General features: G+C 41.4%; 2 protein-coding genes across 15 annotated transcripts in view; one reads left to right on the top strand and one right to left on the bottom strand.

Annotated features, from left to right (window-relative positions):
- Positions 1-11,024, top strand: part of col5a2a (collagen, type V, alpha 2a) — a 37,154-nt gene extending 26,130 nt beyond the window's left edge. The window contains exons 26-54 of the mRNA XM_020099713.2: positions 27-80; positions 218-316; positions 412-465; positions 679-732; positions 820-873; positions 984-1,037; positions 1,200-1,244; positions 1,329-1,427; positions 1,515-1,622; positions 1,745-1,798; positions 2,017-2,070; positions 2,349-2,402; positions 2,509-2,562; positions 2,664-2,771; positions 2,956-3,009; positions 3,204-3,257; positions 4,044-4,205; positions 5,127-5,234; positions 5,402-5,509; positions 5,598-5,651; positions 5,727-5,834; positions 6,070-6,123; positions 6,328-6,435; positions 7,120-7,173; positions 7,302-7,409; positions 7,618-7,924; positions 8,271-8,452; positions 8,549-8,791; positions 9,795-11,024. Of these exons, the coding sequence (XP_019955272.2) occupies positions 27-80; positions 218-316; positions 412-465; positions 679-732; positions 820-873; positions 984-1,037; positions 1,200-1,244; positions 1,329-1,427; positions 1,515-1,622; positions 1,745-1,798; positions 2,017-2,070; positions 2,349-2,402; positions 2,509-2,562; positions 2,664-2,771; positions 2,956-3,009; positions 3,204-3,257; positions 4,044-4,205; positions 5,127-5,234; positions 5,402-5,509; positions 5,598-5,651; positions 5,727-5,834; positions 6,070-6,123; positions 6,328-6,435; positions 7,120-7,173; positions 7,302-7,409; positions 7,618-7,924; positions 8,271-8,452; positions 8,549-8,791; positions 9,795-9,941 (2,796 nt within the window). The 3' untranslated portion in view covers positions 9,942-11,024. The remainder of the gene's footprint in view (positions 1-26; positions 81-217; positions 317-411; positions 466-678; positions 733-819; positions 874-983; positions 1,038-1,199; positions 1,245-1,328; positions 1,428-1,514; positions 1,623-1,744; positions 1,799-2,016; positions 2,071-2,348; positions 2,403-2,508; positions 2,563-2,663; positions 2,772-2,955; positions 3,010-3,203; positions 3,258-4,043; positions 4,206-5,126; positions 5,235-5,401; positions 5,510-5,597; positions 5,652-5,726; positions 5,835-6,069; positions 6,124-6,327; positions 6,436-7,119; positions 7,174-7,301; positions 7,410-7,617; positions 7,925-8,270; positions 8,453-8,548; positions 8,792-9,794) is intronic.
- A 906-nt stretch (positions 11,025-11,930) lies between these two features.
- Positions 11,931-21,208, bottom strand: part of gulp1a (GULP PTB domain containing engulfment adaptor 1a) — a 70,524-nt gene continuing 61,246 nt past the window's right edge. For 7 of the 14 annotated variants that reach the window (XM_020099743.2, XM_020099737.2, XM_020099740.2 and 4 more), the window contains 9 exons: positions 20,075-20,146; positions 17,300-17,398; positions 17,072-17,209; positions 16,852-16,968; positions 15,724-15,810; positions 14,818-15,048; positions 14,495-14,633; positions 14,258-14,352; positions 11,931-12,768 (listed from right to left, as the gene is read on the bottom strand). In XM_020099743.2, coding sequence (XP_019955302.1) covers positions 12,697-12,768; positions 14,258-14,352; positions 14,495-14,633; positions 14,818-15,048; positions 15,724-15,810; positions 16,852-16,968; positions 17,072-17,209; positions 17,300-17,398; positions 20,075-20,146 — 1,050 coding nt within the window. In that variant the 3' untranslated portion in view covers positions 11,931-12,696. Of the gene's footprint in view, positions 12,769-13,240; positions 13,252-14,257; positions 14,353-14,494; positions 14,634-14,817; positions 15,049-15,723; positions 15,811-16,851; positions 16,969-17,071; positions 17,210-17,299; positions 17,399-20,074; positions 20,147-21,208 lie in introns of all 14 variants that reach the window. The other 7 variants (XM_069532406.1, XM_069532403.1, XM_069532405.1 and 4 more) reach the window with 3 other exon arrangements.

The following is a 21,208-nucleotide window of genomic DNA, read 5'->3' as shown; positions in this document are numbered from 1 at the left end:
CATTTTTTAAATCTTTTTTTCCAAAGGGTCTTACTGGCACCCCTGGAGTCCAAGGGGCAGAGGGCAAGCCAGGACCGCTGGTAGGTCACAGTGCTCAATAACAAATTCATTGGACATAGTGTAAAATGTCTTATAATAATTATAATCCCAAGTTAGCTTGAAGGTGATGATAAATTCAGTGATGGTGAGCCGACAGTGATGTTTGCTTCTTCTTTAGGGAGCCTCAGGTGAGGATGGTCGTCCAGGCCCTGCAGGGTCCATTGGAAACAGAGGTCCAGCAGGAACTATGGGAGTTCCAGGCCCTAAGGGCTTCAATGTAAGGCTGCTGAGTCACTCAACACTTTACATTAACAGTCGGTCTGATCATTTACAGTATCGTCCTCATTCTGAAATGCGTTTTAATTTTGAAAGGGTGATCCAGGAAAGACAGGTGAACAAGGATCTGCTGGAGTGGCAGGTCAAAGAGTGAGTATTGTTCCACACCTTTACTCACATATGGACAATTATGTATCTGTCAGTAGGGAGCAGATAACAAAAGGAAAACTGTTTATATGTGTATGCTGGTGACTGGTTCTGTCACTTGAACCGTCTTTGATAAATGTTTATTTATCACATTTATGTAATTTTTTATATCTTGGATGTGCAGTGGGCGGGTTTTCAACAGTCACTTGTTTTCAGGGTCCTCCAGGAAAAGATGGAGAAGTTGGTCCTGCTGGTCCCCCTGGTCCAGCTGTAAGTGTTTGCTTTCTCTATTTAATTTATTGGTTTTTTTATAACCCTGATTTTAAAAATAACTCTCAATAATGTTTTTACTCACAGGGTGTTGCAGGAGAAAGAGGAGAGCAAGGACCTCCAGGTGTAAATGGATTCCAGGTATGTAATTGTATTTTGCTGGTGATGAAATATTAAAAAACTGCAAACATCACACTGTGCTGCAGACATGCTCTCATGGACATATTTAAGTGTTCTTTTGTGTTCTTTAGGGTCTGCCTGGAAACCAGGGCCCTCCTGGAGAATCTGGAAAACCAGGTGATCAAGTGAGTGTAACAGAGGCTTTCAATCCTGCTTTGGGCATTATCACATTCTTACTGCATCAAAACTTTAATGGTATTTAGTGTCCAAACCCATGTTAAGTCATTCAAAATGACATAAACAATAGTAATCATGAATGAGATGATACCAGTGTTTGTGATTTTCAGGGTATTCCTGGAGAGCTTGGGTCTGTGGGTCAAATTGGACCAAGGGTAAGTGACTTTCTTCAATCTGAGTTACTCTGAAATAGATAGTGACCCTGAACTGTCTGAGACTGATGATATTTTTTTCTTCAGGGGGAGCGTGGAATTCCTGGTGAGAGAGGAGACCTGGGCCCGAATGGTCTGCAGGGAACTAAAGGAATCCCTGGTGCACCTGGTCCAGATGGACCAAAGGTACTATTGCAGTAGCATAACCATTAATGGATAAAAAAACTAAACAAACAAAAACAAAACCTCAACCTTTGGTGTTTCTCACTGAAGGGAAGTCCTGGTCCTCCTGGTGCACTTGGTGATGTGGGTCCTCCAGGTCTTCAGGGGATGCCAGGAGAAAGAGGCATCTCTGGCCCTCCAGGACCCAAAGGGGACAGAGTCAGTTTCTCATCATGTTCTTCTCATATTAATTCATACTCAAATTTGTTTTATAGCATATACTCCAAATAACAGCACAAATCAACCTTGAATGTAAAATGTTTATTTTGCTGTCTCTATAGGGAGCAATTGGCGAGAAAGGATCAGAGGGTACACCTGGAAATGATGGAGCAAGAGTAAGGAACACATCTTTCACTCACATCTTTAACACACACAGTCGCTGCTAAACTAAAAAACACAGAAAATCAAAAAAATCTACAACTGAAGATGTATTAGTGCAAACCTGAGACTTGTCTCAGCTTGTTCAAAGAATCCTGTTTGCTGACGTGACAGCACAAGTTCCTAGTAACAGTGATGAGCCACATCACCCACCACATTTCTTGTCTGTCAACAGGGGGCCCCAGGTCCTGTCGGCCCAGTAGGATCTTCAGGACCCAGTGGGGAGAAGGTACAGTTTTCTTTTGTTTCTTGCACACATGAATAAGAGCTGCTAGTCACGTCACAATGACTCAAGTTTATAGCTGCAGGAAGTGAAGTTGTTTTCAGCAAAGCGTCAGTTCCCAGGATGCCCACTAAGCTGTTCTTCCCTCTTATTTTATTGGCTGCATCTACCAGTTTGTGAAGTCATTTTTTTTATGAACAATAAAATGCTAGATTTTTGGAACGGCACAGACTCAACAAATTATCGTAAAAACTATTTTCATTAAAACCGTGACATCTCTGCAGGGAGAACCTGGACCCAAAGGACCAGCTGGACCACCAGGATCCAGAGGAGTGCCTGTGAGTTGACCTGTCCTGTGTGTTCAACTCGTACATAATCTGGTTTGGCCTTGTTTATTGTTCTGCAGTATATGTAAATAATATATATATACATCTCCTACCACAGGGAGCAAGAGGTGACCCTGGCCCAATTGGTGCTGTTGGTTTTGCTGGACCCCCTGTAAGTAGCTTAAAAACACTCATCAGGTAGTACACATTAGTTTATTCACTTTAATTTTTTTATTTAATCGATTTTTTTCCATCATTACCTACAATTTACAGGGTCCCGATGGTCAACCTGGAGTCAAGGGAGAGCCTGGAGAGCCAGGCCAGAAAGGAGATGCTGGATCACCAGGACCTCAAGGCTTATCCGGAGCTCACGGACCTCCTGTGAGTTGCAAATATAAAGACAATACATGGAGAATGCTGTCAGCTGATTGCTTTGAAAATATTTGTTTCAAGAACATGATATCCTAGACAGTGTCATCAGTCGTACATGTGTTTCGTCCAGTTTGTGTTGATGATTTCAATACATGCTGATAAGTGCTTCTCTAATCACGTGTTATCATTTCAGGGGCCAGTTGGTGTTGCTGGACTGAAGGGTGGAAGAGGAACACAGGGTGCACCAGTAAGACCAATTCATAATTACAGAGGAGTTATTAGACAGTGAATTTAGATGAGCATGAGCAAAGGAAGAGCATTACTCCAGATTGTTTATCTTATCATATATATTCTTATTTTTGAAATATTGTCAAACAGAAGCTGTTGCTCTCTGTTATCAAAGCAGCATCTGAGAACCTTGTGTTATTTCTCTGCTCTCAGGGTCCCACTGGTTTCCCTGGATCTGCAGGAAGAGTCGGACCCCCAGGCCCAACTGTAAGTTTCATTATCGCTGAAAACACATTCAATGACCCAGGTGGAAATATGTCATATATAAATAATCAAATGATTGTAACAGACTCCAGTAGCTGATATCAAATCTGAGTTTGATCAAACTGCACCAACTATTACTGAATATTTGTCCACATACTGCACTAAAAGTGCAAGTGATGTAAAACCTTGATGTCAGTAATATGTAGGATATGAAACAGAAAGCTCTTGTGGAAATTACTTATGACTCCACTGAATACAATAAGGACACACAGACAATGATGGGTTGAATTATAAACTATTAATTATAAACTGTATAACGGGAGACAGATGCCTTACAGGAGTCAACAACACCTGTCTCACAATAAAGAGATTGCAGAAGCAATAGACTAGATTGACCATTTGCTTAAAACGTGATAATATTGACCAATTGGAAAAAGCCTCATTGAAGTGTCCACACTCTGATGCATGTCATGTTGCTCATATGATTCTGGTCAGTAAGAGAAGTGGGCCTCTTAACAACATCTGTGATGCATTAGCATGAGGATTTTCTCATTCCTCAGTTACTCACATTCCAACACACACAGCTACAGACCGTTCTGTTAAAGCTCACAAAAATCGCAAGATGAACTGATAATGATAAGAAGATTTTAAAAAAAGTGATTCTTGAATCATTTAAAAGCAAACAAACAAAAACATAGTTCGTAACTGTAACTACTTTCAAGTATAGAGTTATCAGTGCTTATGTATTTGTGCGAATTCAGTGTGACTGACTGAAACCACTCCCACCAGGGTCCACTTGGAGAACCCGGACCCCTTGGGCCTCCAGGAAAAGAAGGACCTCATGGTCTTCGTGGAGACCATGGACCCCCTGGAAGACAAGGAGAGCGAGGTCCATCGGGACCAACTGGTAGCCCAGGAGACAAAGGGGACTCTGGAGAGGACGGACCCACGGTAAACTCAATGAGAATTAGAATCTACAAATTGGAATATTGTGAGAAAAAACATCTCCTCAAACTAAGAGGATTTCAATTGATGAAACCCACATTTGTCTCTGTGCTGCACTAAAATTGTTGTAAAGTAAAAGGTCTATTTATTGATCGCAGCACACTGGTTTCATTTTAATTCCCTAATCATAACTGCAGGGTTTATTGATCGCTCCTAAACACGAATTCATTTTAGAAATTAGAATAGTACTCAGTGGAGTGAATTTCTCTGCCAGGCCAAACAGTCCTGCAAATGCCTAGCTCTCGCTCTTATCACATAGATTAGTAAACAAAAGAAAAAAGAGAGTTCTGCACCAAATTATACAAAGTAGGATCTCAAATTCATAATAATGTCTCATTATTTACATCTAGTTCCTCATTGTTTCCTGTGAAATTGATGAGTATGGAAAATGTGCTCACTTCCTAATTTAAAAAGTGATAAATGACTTACAGTATGATGTGTACAAAAAGTTTTCTTTCCTGGTCCACGTCCCATCCCTTCATCATGTTTGGTCATCATTTTAATTTTATTGTCAAATAAACAAACAAACAAACAAACTAGAATGACACCCAGCTGTCCACTTATGAAACCACATTTAAATCCCCTATGTCCATATTTTTATTTGGATCTGCACCAGATTACTCAAACTCAATCGACTAATATCACACACCCAAAATAACCAGATGTTTTTCACCGAGATCCATGAATTATAGAAGTGGTGAGAAATAAAAAAAATCATAATGTAAAAGAAAGTTTAAAAAAAATCCACAAATGGTTTATGCCCTGATCTATAAAAATGTCATGGTAATCTGAATGGAGGTTTTTGTGTAATATTGCACTTAGGTCTGTGTTTAGTCTCAATATTCTGTGTGATGATCTTGTCTTCAGGGTCCTGATGGTCCTCCAGGCCCAGCTGGAACTACAGGGCAAAGAGGCATTGTGGGTCTCCCTGGTCAGAGAGGAGAGCGAGGGATGCCAGGCCTTCCAGGACCAGGGGTCTGTATCATTAATGTCCTGATTGTACTGCACACAAGCTTCTGTCTTCATGTCATTCACAGGAGTTAAACATGTACCGTTTTTCTGTTTACTGTGTGGTGGGGGGGGGGGGGGGGGATTTAACTCCTTTAAGGGCTGCATCATGACGTCCCTGTTGGTTTTCTTAGGGTCCACCAGGGAAACAAGGCTCCACAGGATCATCTGGAGATAAAGGTCCCTCAGGTCCAGTTGGTGCTCCTGGTGCTAATGGACCTCGTGGTGATCCAGGCCCTGATGTAAGTATTAAATCTGTTTTGGTCACAAGTAAAAAGTGTTTTCCCTCATGTTGTCATATGTCTTATTGTGTTTCTGTGTGCTCTTCAGGGCCCTGCAGGATCTGATGGTCCACCAGGCAAGGATGGCGTTCTTGGACAAAGAGTAAGAGACAAGTAAAATTGTGCGCTACATGTTGTTTTATGTATTTTTGGTGAATAACGGTAGTTACTTCTCTAGGGAGGGCGAGGAGATTCTGGTCCAGAGGGTATGATTGGTCCTCAGGGACTTCCTGGCCCCCCAGGTCCTGTGGGTGCCCCGGGTGATGCTGGAAGACGAGGAGACGCTGTAAGTGGACGTTTTTCCACCTGTGTTTTTGTGAGCTTGTGTCTCTGCACATTAGGAGGAGAATAATAAAAGAGTAACACACATGAGTGCATTCTTAATTCCAGCCCTGGAGGCATGTTGGATTGTGACTGGACTTAATATGAATTGATAGGAATGATTGTTGCGTTGGAGTTCCTCAGTGCTGGCAGAGCTCTGTGCTTCCTGAGGGTCTGATAATGATCCGATTCATTTGCAGGGCTCAAGAGGACCTCTTGGTCCACCTGGCTCTGCTGGAAAGAGAGGATTAGTGGTGAGTGTCCGATATCAAACTTGTAACATCTCGACATTATGTGAAATATGATTACACCAAAAGAGATGACATACTCTAGATGCTTTGTAGGTTATATTTTTTGTTCTGACTGATTTAGTTCAACAGTAACAGCTGATAGAACCAAAAGGAAAATGTCCCTGTTTCAAAGCAAATTTCACATGTGTCAAATTATTCCAAATTCAGGGACCACAAGGACCAAGAGGAGATAAGGGTGACCTGGGTGATCATGGAGAGAGAGGACAGAAGGGACATCGAGGGTTCACTGGTCTGCAGGGTCTCCCTGGACCTCCGGTAAGTCAGAGAGATGCTCAGTAATGAGAGTCTGTTGTCAGGAGCTTTTACCGACTCACAGTGTTTCTGCATGGTTCAGTAAGATGGTTGATCTAAAGTCTCCTCCTCACTTCTCGTGCTCCCTGGGTCTGTTTTTTTTTTTTTACACAAGAGCACCAACCCAGGAACAGGAACTGACTGATATCAGCCATGTCTCCTGCCAACACTGTCAAACAGAAAAAAATACTTTGTAATAAGTGTGAAAGCACTTTAGGGCCCCCTGCTGCACACTGTGTCATAAAGGTGCAGTAGTGTGTCATTTTAAGGAGCAGCCCAACAGTATCAAGTTCAATAGTTACAGAAAGGCCCAAGAGTGACAAATACTTTTTTAACTTATTTCAATAAGAATTTCTAAAGTATGTTAGATTGAAAACCACCCAGAGTTATTGTACATGGAAGATTTAATCATTAAAACACCAGGAAACTCAAATCTGCAGTATTCATTCTCTCTCTCAAAGTAGAAAGCAGTTGTTTGTCACATCTTCCCATAACCTGGTCTTTTGGTAGTAAAACTACATCTGAATAGTGGAAACAATATGCTTTGAGCTGAATAATTTAGAATAAAAACCTATAGATAGACCTGCTGTTTAACAGATTATGTTGTATTTATAGCAAAAAGAGATTAAAGAATATTTATTTCTTTAGGGTACAACAGGTGAGCAAGGAGCTCCAGGAATCGTTGGACCAAGCGGCACCAGGGTAAATGACATATTTTGTAATATTCTGAAAAAGAAAAAGGAATATTATCTTATATTAGTTTCACTCTGACATTCAATTTGGAATCAATATCCTGAATGCTGACAATTATTATCTGTAATGTGACTCAGGGGCCTCCTGGACCTGTTGGACCTCCTGGAAAGGAAGGATACCTGGGGCAGTCGGGGCCCATGGGACCTCCTGGAACTCGTGGAATCAGCGGAGAAATCGGACCAGAGGTATCGTCTCATTATGCAGTACACAGAGGAATGTAGTATGTATATGTACAGTATGTTGACTCAGTGAATGACAGCAGCAAACCTGGTGAAAAACAGAAAGACTTTGTGTTAGGTAGTAACAATGAAAAAAAAGACTGAACATGCTTTAAACATGCTCAATAGAAACAAAAGTTTTGTTAGACACAGAAGTGACACTGTTAATCCACAGGGCCCTCCAGGAGAGTCCGGACCCCCAGGTCCTCCCGGTCCCCCAGGACCTCCCACGGCTGCATTGGACGAACTCTTCGGCCCTCAGGATTATGACTCTGGCCCTCCTCCTCCTCCTGAGTTCAGCGAGGATGAGGCTCTGCCCAACAGCAACTCTTCAGGCAACGTGGTCGTGGACCCCAGCGTCCAGGCTACGCTGAAGGCCCTCAGCAGCCAGATCGACAACATGAAGAGCCCGGACGGCAGCAGGAAACATCCAGCCAGGACCTGCGACGACCTGAAGAGATGCTACCCCACTAAGAAGAGTGGTGAGTGACAGCAACCATCATGTTTACAGGACTTAAACATATTTGTCTCACACAGATTCTGTCAAGCAATACAGACCAGTTCTTGTTTGTCTGTTATGAACAGACACACATGATGAGAGGCAGGTCTCACAGGATGTGGAATATCCTATTTTTCTGTCCTTGTCCTCTGTTTATATGTTCTTGTGCAGTGTTTTTTCATCTCCATCTTCTTGGTGCTTCTTTTTCTTACATAATACATCTTGTCAAAGCAAAGCTATCATGTTATAACACCTCTTTATTTGACCACAGCAGCTGCAGAATAAATCAGTGCAGAGTCTCACCACCACCTGATTGTTATGTTATGTAGGTGAGTACTGGGTGGATCCAAACCAAGGCAGTGCAGAGGACGCCATCAAAGTGCACTGCAACATGGACACCGGAGAGACCTGCATCTCCGCCAACCCAGCCAGCATACCTCGTAAATCGTGGTGGAGCTCTTCCAGGAACAAGCCTGTGTGGTTCGGAGCCGACATCAACAGGGGAACACATGTAAGCTCTCGTATTTCTGATGTTGAAAGCAGTGCTGTGAATGACGAACACACAGGAAAGTAGTTACTGACTTCGTTATTGTATTTGTTTCTCTAGTTTACCTACGGCAACAAAGATCAGCCAGCAAACTCCGTCACTGTTCAGATGACCTTCATCCGCCTCCTCTCCAAAGAAGCATCCCAGACCGTCACCTACCACTGCAAGAACTCTGTGGGCTACAAGGATGAGAAGACGGGCAACTTGAAGAAAGCCGTAATCCTCAAAGGCTCCAACGACCTGGAGCTCAAAGCCGAGGGAAACAACCGCTTCAGATACACAGTGGTGCAGGACTCCTGCTCTGTAAGTTCCCACTCATGACTGCTCTTACACTCCTTCATTATTCAATGTATCAATGTAGTGATAGCCAGCCATATTTTATGATCCTCTTATTTTCAACTAAGCCTATGAAATGACTAAATCAGAGATAGCAGATTCTACGTAAAGCTTCCATTATCAATATTTTTATACAATTAAATTATATTTATAAATGTGCTGTTGAAGAGGCCACGCATAGAAATGATCACCCGACTCTTCCTCTTGAGTTCCTTGAAGCACGTCAGTATCTTTCAGCTCATTGTTTAAGAAACCCTGACTCTCCTAGTTTAGTCCATAGACAGTGTAAAAGTGAAGCCAAAACCTCATGATTGCCATCTGGTGGCTGACTGCAGTATAGGTCACAAATCTCACCTCCTCCAAATGTCAAAGTACACGTCAAATAATATTTTGGCTCAAAAATGGCCTCTTATCACACCCAAGTTTGTCGAAGCATTCATTTTTCCGGCAGGTGTGCATTTTATTAAATTATTTTATGATAAAGAAATGGGGTGAAACATTATGATGGACAGCTGAGACTGACATTTGGACCTTAATAATGAATTCCATCCCCCAACTGCTACTGAACACACTCTGGTTCCAAATGACACCGTCGATGAAAGATGGTTCCCTTCATATCTGGGATACTTGGACTTGATTTCTGGATTGTGGGAAGGAGTAGAAATATGCGTCCATCTTTAGAAAAATCATCATTGAGGAACCAGATGTTTTCCTCTGAAGTTAGTGATCAAAACAGAGCTGAAAGAAGAATCAATGTTAAATATTGATGCTAACACATTAGCTATGACAAATTCAAATTACAATATGTTTGTGTTGAGTTTACAGTTTGTTGTGCTACTGAGTGGTCAAGAAAATTATTGATTCAGGCATACCGTGAACATTGCATTTTATAAAAAGATAATGCAACATGTTTGTTGAGGTGTACTAAAGAAAGACGCTTACCAAGTTTCTGTTTGTCTTCTTTCCACAGCAAGCGAATGGCAACTGGGGCAAGACCGTGTTTGAGTACAGGACACAGAAAACAGCAAGACTTCCTATTGTGGATCTTGCCCCTGTGGACATTGGTGGCCCAGATCAAGAGTTCGGCATCGATATCGGGCCCGTGTGCTTCTTGTAAGAACGATAGCTGGGAGGCGTCGAGGACAATCCTGAGACTATTGAACTGACAGCTGACGCGATCAGCCACGTTGTACATACAAGTACTGAGAACTACTCTGGCCCTGCGGCAAGATATTTATTGTGCCTTTTCGACCCAGTTCAAGACATCGACGATTTGTAAGTTAGAAGAATGTTTGGAATTTACATAAATTTTTTGGGTACAAATCGGTATCATTCCTCTGTCTTCTTGCGTATGTTTGACTTCAAGCTTTGTGCATTTTGAGGGTCACTGTGGTCTCGTTTGGTCCAAAGATCTTTACACCATCATTTTAATTTACAAATCCACTTTGCCAAAGATTCATGAATATAGAAGCTTTAACATATTATTGGTAACTGCTGTTTACAATCCCAGAAAAAACCCAGCTGGAGTTAAGTCAAATGTCACTCCCGACAAAAAATTTTATTAAGTTTTTATTTCTCAATGTTTTCATTGTCTGAATATTGAAACAAGATTGTGGTGCTATTGAGGAAACAAATACAGCTGAGGACAAGTTCACCAGCTCCGGTATTTTCTCAAGACAGTTTTGATGGAGCCGTGTCTGTATCCAGTTGTTTTAAACTCTGTACCGATCACGTAGAAACATTAAAGACACATTAAGACTGTCGATTCCTCAGTGTTAGCTACCTCGTCACCGAAACTGAGAAAACGATGACACTATGTGTATTATAATTTTTTCTTTTGATTTTCACCGGTGCTGTTTTGTAAGTAGTGTGATCTTTGTGCACTTCTCCCGGCTACGCGGTACAGGGCAGGGTTTGGGGATGCCAATAAAGACCTTTCTGTCGAAGATGGAGAGATGAATGAGGTGTCGTGTGACTGGTGTGTGGTCATTTGTGACACGTTTCTTTCCCTAAAACTTTATATCAGTATAAGGTAGCACAGAATATTCTATTTTTATGCATGTCGGTTCCCCCTTTGCAGTATCCTGGACTTATATGCTCTTTTTTTATAATCACTTTTATAGAATAAGGTGGCTGTGTGTGCCTGTTTGCTTTGTATTTCTTGCTATGCAACAAATTAAACACAATGCTTGTAAATCCCCCCAAGCTCTTGTCATATTACTTCAGGTACAGTTAGGTCCTTCAACTTTGTTATTTTGCACACAGACTCACAGATTTTTGTTGTGTAAAAAAGCAAATGTATTTGACAAAGTCAAACAGTTGTTTCTAATGTTAAAGCGCTTTGTTTTCAAATTTCCGTGAATGTGCCTTCAAGTAATTCCATTGTGACCGTTTGGCTCATGTTTAATAATATTTATTATAGATTTGTGACACTTCACCAGGCTCGACTGCCTGCTAGCGCCCGAGAGGCAGAGCACACGAGGGGGAGGAAGAGGAGGGAGACTTCCACACATGCAGATGCGTTTCATCCTTTGGAAAATAAATATTGAAAATAATTTCTCTCTGCCTATTCTTGTTTGAGGAGGAGTTTATCTGGTCCTTTAAATAAAACTTGCCATCAGAGAATAGCCTCGGCCTCAGGAGGGTTTGAAAACAAACTCTCCGAAGCCAAAGTGAACTTGTATTGAGCTTGAATAAAATCTGCAGAGTCAACTGCAGCGAGCTAAATGCTGATGAAGGCATGCTAACGAATGTTTAAGGTTTTATTTCCTTGCTCACCACCGTACTGTAGTATGTTAGATTGCTAATGGGAATATTAAAACCAAATCTGTCTTGAGTTTTTAATGAAAAAATTCATTCACATTGATGTATTTGAATCAATTATCCTAATCCCAATCTGCTTGTTTGGACCGTGGGAGAAAGCTGGAGTACCCACACAGACACGAGGAAAAGCTCCACACAGAAAGACTCCAGTTTAACCAGGATTCAAACCGAGATACCTTGTCCTGTGAGACGACAGTGCTAATCACTGCACCACCGTGCCACCACTGCTACAGTAGTCCAAAGACAAAAATTCTTTCAACCAGACAAAATAATCAATGAGTAATTTCTTTTCAGTAAGATTTTCTTTAATGTGTTTAACAGCAAAGTCAATGCAACCAAAAGTAAAATAATGGGACTAGTACTGCATGAATGGACAGTCTGTCCAGAAAAGTGCCTTCTGGTTCAAGAAGAGAGGAGGGTAAAAATGATGATGCGTAAATATGGAACTGCCAACTCATACTTTTAAAAAACAAACAAAAAAAACAGCAACAACAAAAATATCCTCAAATCAAAAGGTGGAATTGTAAGTAAGCAACATACATGTACATATCTCAACTGGATTAATGAGCTACATAATGTGTGACTTCATGTTGAGTAAAATAAGCTACAGTATGTGATGTTATGGGCAAGATGAAGGTGTTAAAGATACAGGTTCCATTTATTTAATTCTTGCCAGCTTGTGTTCGGCGTACAAACAGGAATGTGTCAACAATACACAATTCAAATGGTGCATACACACAAAATGGTCTCATATGAAAATCCTGCCACGGAGCGTACCATTCAACATATCCCACTATTTACATCTCTCATTGCCTGTGCAATCAAAGGTACTCAAAATGACTCCTTCCATTTTATTCTTTATACAAAAATAGTTCTTTTCTATAATGGATCTAAGTTCACCTTGATATATCGAAAAAACCAATCTAAATGCAAATGCATATAAACCTCAAGATGAAAAGTGTGACATCTTGACTCAGCTGTGGAGTGGATTTTGGCACTTCTTCATACAAACGAGTTAAAAGTACGCGGCGAGGAGCGTCTTCTTGGCATCAGCAGCGGCTGTCGAGCGGGTCCAGGGAGAAGACGGTGCCCTCTAAGGTTAGTCCCATTTTGAACCCCTCCTGGAAGAAAAGTCAGGAAACAGCTGTGACACGCGGCGGGCGCCAACACTGACGTGAGGTAACATGTCGCTGATCAACACGGACAAATGTGAGTGGAAAAAAAGGGTCTATAAGCTCTGAGGTTAAGAGAAGAAGGAAAAGTTCAACATGCACTTTACTCAAGATCATAAACTCGAGTGCAAGGACAACAGCAACACAAAAGCATGCTTTTATTAACACAATGAAAAGTTATGTAACAAATGCATCCGTCTCATTTTTACAATAAACGTGCTCGCTTACATTGGTTAGTAAAACACAGAGACAAAAGAAGCTCATCCCCTGCAGAGCAAGACACCTCATGAATGACACAACCACACATGCAATGTGCACATTAGAACATGCATGCAAAGACAGGAACACAACCAGAGTCACAGCACACACACACACACACACACACACACACACACACACACACAGAGCAAAGAGTACAAACCATCTCTGACGCTGCGAGTATAAAAGGACGAGAGAGATAAGAGATGAATTCAGATGTTAATAAAAGTTCAGGAGAGAAGGAAGGAAAAGTTTGCACCGAAAAGGAGTCAGAGAAACAACACCTCCTACTGGCAACACACAGCTAGAACTCAGCAGTTTGTGTTCAGTCGGCGAGTCTTTGCTAAGTGTCCCTTCTCCTCTGATGATGAATGAAAACTGTTTCCAGCCTGAGACGACTTAAACAGACCAGTCAGGTTTAACCCACTTGTGTCAGAGAGGGAGAATTGAACATGATTTTTAGTGGAGAAAAAAAAAATGTTTGTCTTGCACATGAATCAAGATGAATCTATGAAGCTTTGTTAATGGAAACCACTCCTTCTGTGTTTGATGTGACTCCATGAATCAGATGATCAAACTCAAGTCCCTTTGCAACATTTCTCTGCGTTCTCTTGCGATGGTTGCGTCGCCCCAAAGCTTGACCACAGAGCCGCAGCATCAGCAGCACAGACTATAATATAAATATGGACGACGCAACTATACCTCCAGCTCCCACTATGCAGAAATGAAGCCAAAATATCCTGGATATAAATGCTGCCATCTTCACCAGGAGGTGATCGATGTGCTTTGGCTTCAGTTTCGGGGGGGGAGTAATATCTGTCGCCTCCAACGGAAACAATGCAACATGGTCGAGCCCTTTGCAAAAACACTGTGCCTGGTTTTAAATTATATAACCTCCAGGCAGCAGGGGGGGTGAGGGAGCTACTGCTGTGTCTGATGAGCCACGTTATTTCTGAAGAATGAATCCAATATCAAACTCAGCTGTTTCAATTACTGATCCATCGGACCACAGACACGTCAAAATGTCCCTCGGTGACATTGAAGGGAACAGAACAGAGTGATATGAAGTTTTAATAAATACTCCAAAATGCTCAGCTGAGGCATCGCCCGTGGGACGGAGGCTTCGTTCTTATAAACAAGAGGAAGACAGTGACAATAAGAGAAGACAGGAGACCCTCACCTGCATCTCATCCAGCTTCGACTGAATGTCTGGAGGGAAGTCGGCCGACCCGCAGGTGAACGGATCGAAAGGCTCTGAACCAAACAAGTCCTTCCCTACAAACACACACAGCACACACATATGGCACAGACTGGAGAGGAAACATGTCTTCAATAGGTACTGATTTCATATTTTCTTTGTATCATGCGACAGATACTCTTGAAACTGATCAAAACATGTCAGAGAGTTATCACTCACTTATATCTGGTGGCAATGTGGTCGGCGGTGGTGGCGGACAGCCGTTACTGGCCACTGTGGGCACCAGCGGTGTCACAGGGGAGAAGGGAACCATGTCGAAAACGTCTGTGGACTGCGGTTTCATGGAGATACTGCCTGCCTGTGTTGGAGGAGGAATGGTGAAGGGGAGATCTTACTTGTATGGAAAATGCACAAACTACAAAGATATAGGAACAGCAGTAAATGCAAAAAAACAAGGAAGCAGACAGAGGTGAAAAATAATAAGGCTTCAGGGAAAGCAACAAAGCAGAGAGAAAGAGAAAGAGAAAGCGTAGGATGTTTACGCGAGGCCGCGGGATGCTGTATCCTTCAGCAGGCTTAGGAGGAAGAGGAGCAGGTTTGGCAGGCGGAGGAGTTAGTAGCCCGCTGGACAAGTTGGACTCTGGCGAGCTCATAGGAGTGAGTGTGACAGAGGAGATTTCCAGACAGGACAGCGACTTGATGCTGTGACACCAGAAGAGAGACGAGGGCCTCTGCAGCATGTACGCTTCATTGGAGGCGTTAATGTGCAGCGGCTGGGAGAAAAAAAAGGTCGAAGAAAGAACACGAGCAGAGAGGGACAATATTATTCAGTGTGCATGACTGCGCTCGCAGGAGGTTGTCACAAGTGCTGGTGTTTGAGCCGGTGAGGTTGTGGATGCATCACATTCCTCATCAGACCAATCAGGTGTGAGATTACTTTGCCTCAGACTCGGCTCAGACCCCTGCAGAGTCCCTCCGGGTGGGGTTGGTCATTTCAAACGTGAGCCTGAGGCGGAGCTTCTAATCAAAGGAGCAATATCAGCACAACCAGCTGTCCCCTAAAATACTTTGGAAACTTGCATAGTCACATTTTGTTAACTTTCATAATTAAAGTCGGTCGTGTATGTTTAGCCGATGGGAAACATTTAAAATAAATTGGCAGTTAGATTAGAGGCAAAGCTGTAGTTTACATTACAGACTGTGGAACAATGCACACGAGCCACTGTGCTGATTAAGGTGTCTAATGTTAGCTGATGTTAGCCAAGTCGGTGCCTTTATGACTCTACTTATGCTACAGTTGGCTCACACTTTAGCATATACAGTACCACCCTCCCTCTATTTTCACATATGGCAATATCTGCTCAAAAAAGTGACCTGGGCTCGTTCCAACATTTAAGAACCACATTTTGTTCAGTGTCAAACTGAAGAGGTTGTTGTTGTCTCCTCACCGGTGGAGCATGAGTGATCATCAGCTGCTCCTCAAGATCTTGAAGCTGTTTCTTTAGCTCAGAGTTTTCCGTTTCCAGTTCTTGAATCTAAAAATCAGACATCGACACATCTTATTTAACTGAGGTTTTTTCAGAGTTTCTCATCAAGTCGTACACAGGTGGAAAATATTGATCAACTCTTTTCACCTGTGAAAACCCAAACACGAATAAGCGAAATCACATCATTCTTCATTTTTCTGATAAACTACATTTGAGTATTCATGGCTTTCACTCCACAATATTTAATTTGATAATGTGAAATGATTATACATATTGTGAATTGCAGCAGACATCTGCTATTGATTGAATTAAATAGAGAAAAAAAATCTGCTGTGTACATAGATGCTACAAAAATCCTGAGATGAAGACGGTTGGAATAAACAGTCTGACAGTAGAAATATGAATACACAATATTCATCATCATCATATCATCTAAATGTTTGTATCAAACTTTAAACATCATATTTGTAAGTGCTTGTCTATTTTGCTGGAAGTCCTAAAACTGCTATTGATAACTGATGTTTTCTCTGTTGATAACTGGGTTTTATTTAAAGATATATATTTTTTGCAAGATGAAGAAGGATCTTTTTGCCTTATTTCTTTGTTTTCTTTGTGTAGATTCAGCAGTGAAGCTCTGATGAATGTTCAGTAAAAGCTGAGTTCACAGTGTTGATATGGAGCGTAGCAAATAGCTAAACACATTTTAGAAACTATACTGCAAATGAACCTTTTAGTGCAGCTCACACTGTTTAAATACCACATCACTCATGCAGATTCATACAAATGTTTTACTAAACAACCGTTTAAATAAAAACCACTGCTAAGGCTGCAGTTTATCAGCAGGGTGCACATTACACTCTGACCCCCTATTATCAGAACATTAATATTCATTACTGGCACTTTTCAATCAACGCAGCGTGACTCTCCACACTGGATGATGATGACTGGATGATAAAACAATTAATATAAACAAGCTCTGTGTAAATTTATAAAGATATCGATGTGACAGCAATATGGTACGAGTCCATTAAAGTCTATGTGAGAGCAAACAAGCTGAGCTAACTGGATGTGAATGGATATGAGACGTACTCTTTTTTGAAGGGTCCCAATCTGTTTCCTGGTTTCCACGTCTTTGCCTCCAGACTCCAGGAACTTCTTGTAGGCCAAGTCAAAGGCCTGACCGATGGTTAGAGTTATCTCTTCTGCCTGCAGCAGGAAAGGAACAAAGACTGTGAGGATTTCACTGAAAAAAAACAATTATATGCAAGGATTCTACAATCTGTTGTTAAAAAGACAAGGAAACACTTACACACTTTTCACTGTCAAACACGTAGCAGAGGTGTTTGTTGGACTCAGAGTCTTTGCAGATAAAAGTAAATATTCTTTTATCAGTTTTGTCGTCTGCACAGAAGGATATCCTGTGTAACTGACAGTTATGCTGCACATCCTGGAAAAACAGAAGCAATATGTTTATTATTGACCCGTTTCAAAGCATCAATGCACCAATCAAGCACCGTCATTGAAATCCTGGACTCACTTTTGTCTTGGGATCTAGTATTTTCACGCCATAAATGGAAATCTGCAATTCGACTTTGGGAGTCTTCTGTCCCTCTGACTTCTTGATGTGCCTCTGAAACTGCAAAATGGGGAAAAAACTCATAAGCTCACACTATTAATGCAGCAGTGTTCATAAGGAACAAATATCACATGCTTATCACATTTAATACTACAACTTTAAGTCTCATTAAAAAAGAAAAAGTATAAACCCTTTTCACACCTTTAAAGCTGTTTGATTACACTTTCTGCCACTGGGGGGGGAAACAGAACAAGCTGAAACCACAACAACACATCAAACAGTTGTTATGATCATCGTGCTATAGCAACCAATTGCTTATTTACACATTTGGCACACACAGGAAAGAATCACCAGTGATCCTGAGTCTAGTTTCTGGACAAGGGGCCGAGGAGTCACTGACATTTTAGCTCAGTTTGAGTCACCACCAACTGCTGAATGCTCCACTGTGTTTATAAGCTGCTGGTTTTATTTGTCTGTTAGCTGCGTGGTGCTGGGTAGGTAGTAGAAAGAGTTGAACAGTTGAAAATAATGGCTCACAAGCATGGGGAGACCGTGACACCAAAAAAACTTACAGGATGACAAGGACGGGAACAGAAAACAGCTGCTGCATGTTAAATAGTTAAATGGTGATGAAACAGTGTTTAGGATAATTTAATCATCAAGGTGAAGTGTTTTATAGAAGTCGCCAGAAGAAATCCATCTAATGGGTCACTCTTTTAAGCACATTTTAAGTCTTTCACAGTTTTGTTGCCAAATGGTTTAAATGCCAACTGCAGTTGGCAGAGTTTTCAGCTCGATAACCAATGAAATTGTCTGTTAAAAGGGGAGTGAAAACTCTCTCTTGAGCAGAAACTGCATCATTAGTAAGCAAATTTACAGCAAGCCGATAACAGCTAACGATTATTTAGGATTTTATCATATACATGCAGACAAATCTTCATGAAGCCATAGACCATCAAACCTGTGGCTCACACTTTACCCAAGTTCTTTATTCAGTTTGTGAAGGGACAAAGTGTGTTTATGAAAGCGTGTGCCAAAAAGATAATGCAGGAGTTTAACAGTCTGTACTCTAACACTTTGGCTTAAGGTGAGATGATGTATTCAGCTGCAATCAAGTCCTTGTGCAACCTTGAGTTCAGCCTCAATGATTGAGGACATCTACTCTTTTTGGCCTGCAGATGTAAACATGAACAGAACCGCAGAGAAAACATGTTTTACAACCAGATTCATCTTGAGCAACGACACATGTTATAACTTTCAAGGCTGTCTCTCAAATCGTCTTTTTCTAACACATTTTTTCCTCCACATGAACTTTGGAAATATAACTGAGCTCGTCCAGATTCTCAGTTTATCTGGGCAGAGTAACCTTGGTCTCCAAACAGGCTTTCAGGATCAAATGTAATGTAACAATAGAGGTGTGGGTTTGGGAAAACAAGCCTCCCCTACAAGTGGCCTCACAGATTCTACACTTGGCAGGAGGAGACAGAGGGGAGGCCAGCAGGCAGCGAGCACAGCCACATTACAGAGAGACGCCTGAGTCGCAGCAGTTACCATGCTTACAAGCTAACAGTGTTAGTTTTACCCATATAAATCTTACTGATGTTGAGTGGTCTGTGTCCTGAAAGGAATTCGGGCTGAGTTTCATGAAATCGGGTTCTAATTACATCGGTAAATGACGAATGAGAATTTTGTCAGTAGAGTCAAAATGATAAACTGAGCAGTTTCTTGGGGATTTTCTTGATTTGTGGTAACACAGACACTCAGTTGAGGAATGTTCTGTCCTAGTGAAAGTAAACTAACATTGATGATCAGTAAAACAAAAGGGTCATGCCCCCATTCAATAAGTGTCTGCTGGAATAATGAATATTTTTAAACCAACACTGAATTAATTTAATATGTGTAATGTTAGCGGCCACTTGAAATGACAAACCACAGATTGTATGTAAAGATGTTCCACATGAAAGCTTCTCTGTGTTATTGGATGGGATATGGACCAAACTGAATAGTCAAAGTACAAATGAGATACAGTTCTTATCAGACAGATTTTTGTTTGTATCATGTTCCTATTAAGTTTCCTTTTAATTAGTTATTGATGCTATAAAAACTGAGTGAAACTTCATGACTGACAGATGAGGATGACTTGTGATTGGTCGTGTGTCAGAGGCTCCACTCCACGATCACAATTACATAGATTTGAAATGATGTTAAAAGAGACATGTCTGTAATGTCCTTTCTACGTGTCTTTAGTACCTTTCAGCTTATTGTTTTGGTTTTAGAGCCTGCAGCTTTGATTCAATTCAATTTAACATGTAGCATCTGATCAGATCACAGAGTTTATGAGGAACTACTAGTGACACTGACTTCTGACCGTGTTAAGTACCTGCACTGACATGATTTATTAAAAACCAGTCAGTGATTGTATCAAGAAAATGTTAAAGGATTTATGTTCAGGATATTTTAACAATAGGTTTTAATGGCAGATACATTTCTCTTTTATCAAATGTCATTTATACCTGAGGAGTGTTTACATAGCTAAGTGCTGTGCTTATCGAGTCGTGAAAAGCATCCCCACTAGGGAGCTGAAAAACTCCAAGGGCACCTTGATGGTTTGAGGGAGGGGAGCATTTGTCACTCACTTCCCCACCCACCCTCTCTGGTCTGAGTCTCCTGTCCAATCCGCTCACTGAAAAACAATCTGTGCTTTGGGCTACAGTTTATCCAGAGGACAGACTTTACCTTAAGCTTTCTGACCGCATCCTTTACAACTTCTGTGCCTTTTGGGGCTTCAACCTCTGTGTTTCCAAGGAACTAGAAAAGAGAGGAGAGAGTTGCAACATTTGAGAGATGACAGTAGAGCAACAAAAGTAGGAAAGAATGAAAACAAAGAAAGGTGAGGAAAAAATGCACTGTGGAAAAGTATTTCAAGTCCTTGACCTGTAGCGGAGCAAATATTTATATTATCATAACACACACACACACACACAAAGAAGTGAACACTTAGGCACAGCACTTCTGCCATCCTCCAACAGATGGAGCTATTAACCTTTGTGCCTGAACATGGTGCATTCCATCTGGAAGGCACAGCAGCAATTGTTGCAGCTAGACACACACACACACACACACACACACACACACACACACACACACACACACACACACACACACACACACACACACAGCGTGCTTCAGTGCCTCCTGAGCTTAATGTGCGGAGCCTGTTCCAATATCAGACTTCATAAACACTGGTGTCGGCCCCTCAAAGGTTGAGGAAAACAAAATAACAATGTCTCCCAGCGGAACAGAGCAAACAAGCGCAGACAGACATGGATTGTCTTTACAGCGAAAGAAAATCTGTGTGAAGCTTTCCATGACTTGGCTCTGCTAATGTCCATTTAACTCGTGCCGACTGCTGTCCTTATGCTGCAGGTGGAATGATGCTGTAGTCCATATGTGGTTTATTTTGTCTTGGTGCTTCTATAAAACATTTTTATTTTTGTTATCTACAATTAATTGAATCAGTTATTCACAGTTATTTTGCTGATGCCTGACAGCAATACAAAAAGGAATTAAGCTTCCAAATTATGTAACTAATTAAACTGCAGTATTTGTTCTGTGTCTACATAGAGCCTTCAATTTCTTTTTCTACATTTCTAAATCCAGTGAGACAGCACAACAGTGTCACCTATCAATGCAGCCAGAAAACAGATTGTAGCTTTATACAAAAAGTGTCAGCACTCACACACACTCCTGTATGACAAATGTACTCCACACAGACCTAAGAACATTGTGAGAGCTCCGATGACAGATGCCCAGAATAGAGTGGAGAAGAAGTTGTTTTTGACCAGTGCATTCTGGGGTGCGGCTGGGGAG

This window comes from Paralichthys olivaceus, chromosome 10, assembly GCF_024713975.1.
Source record: "Paralichthys olivaceus isolate ysfri-2021 chromosome 10, ASM2471397v2, whole genome shotgun sequence".
NCBI lineage: Eukaryota > Metazoa > Chordata > Actinopteri > Pleuronectiformes > Paralichthyidae > Paralichthys > Paralichthys olivaceus.
The sequence above is the reverse complement of the archived record's forward strand: the minus strand, read 5'-3'. Positions and strand labels throughout refer to the sequence as shown.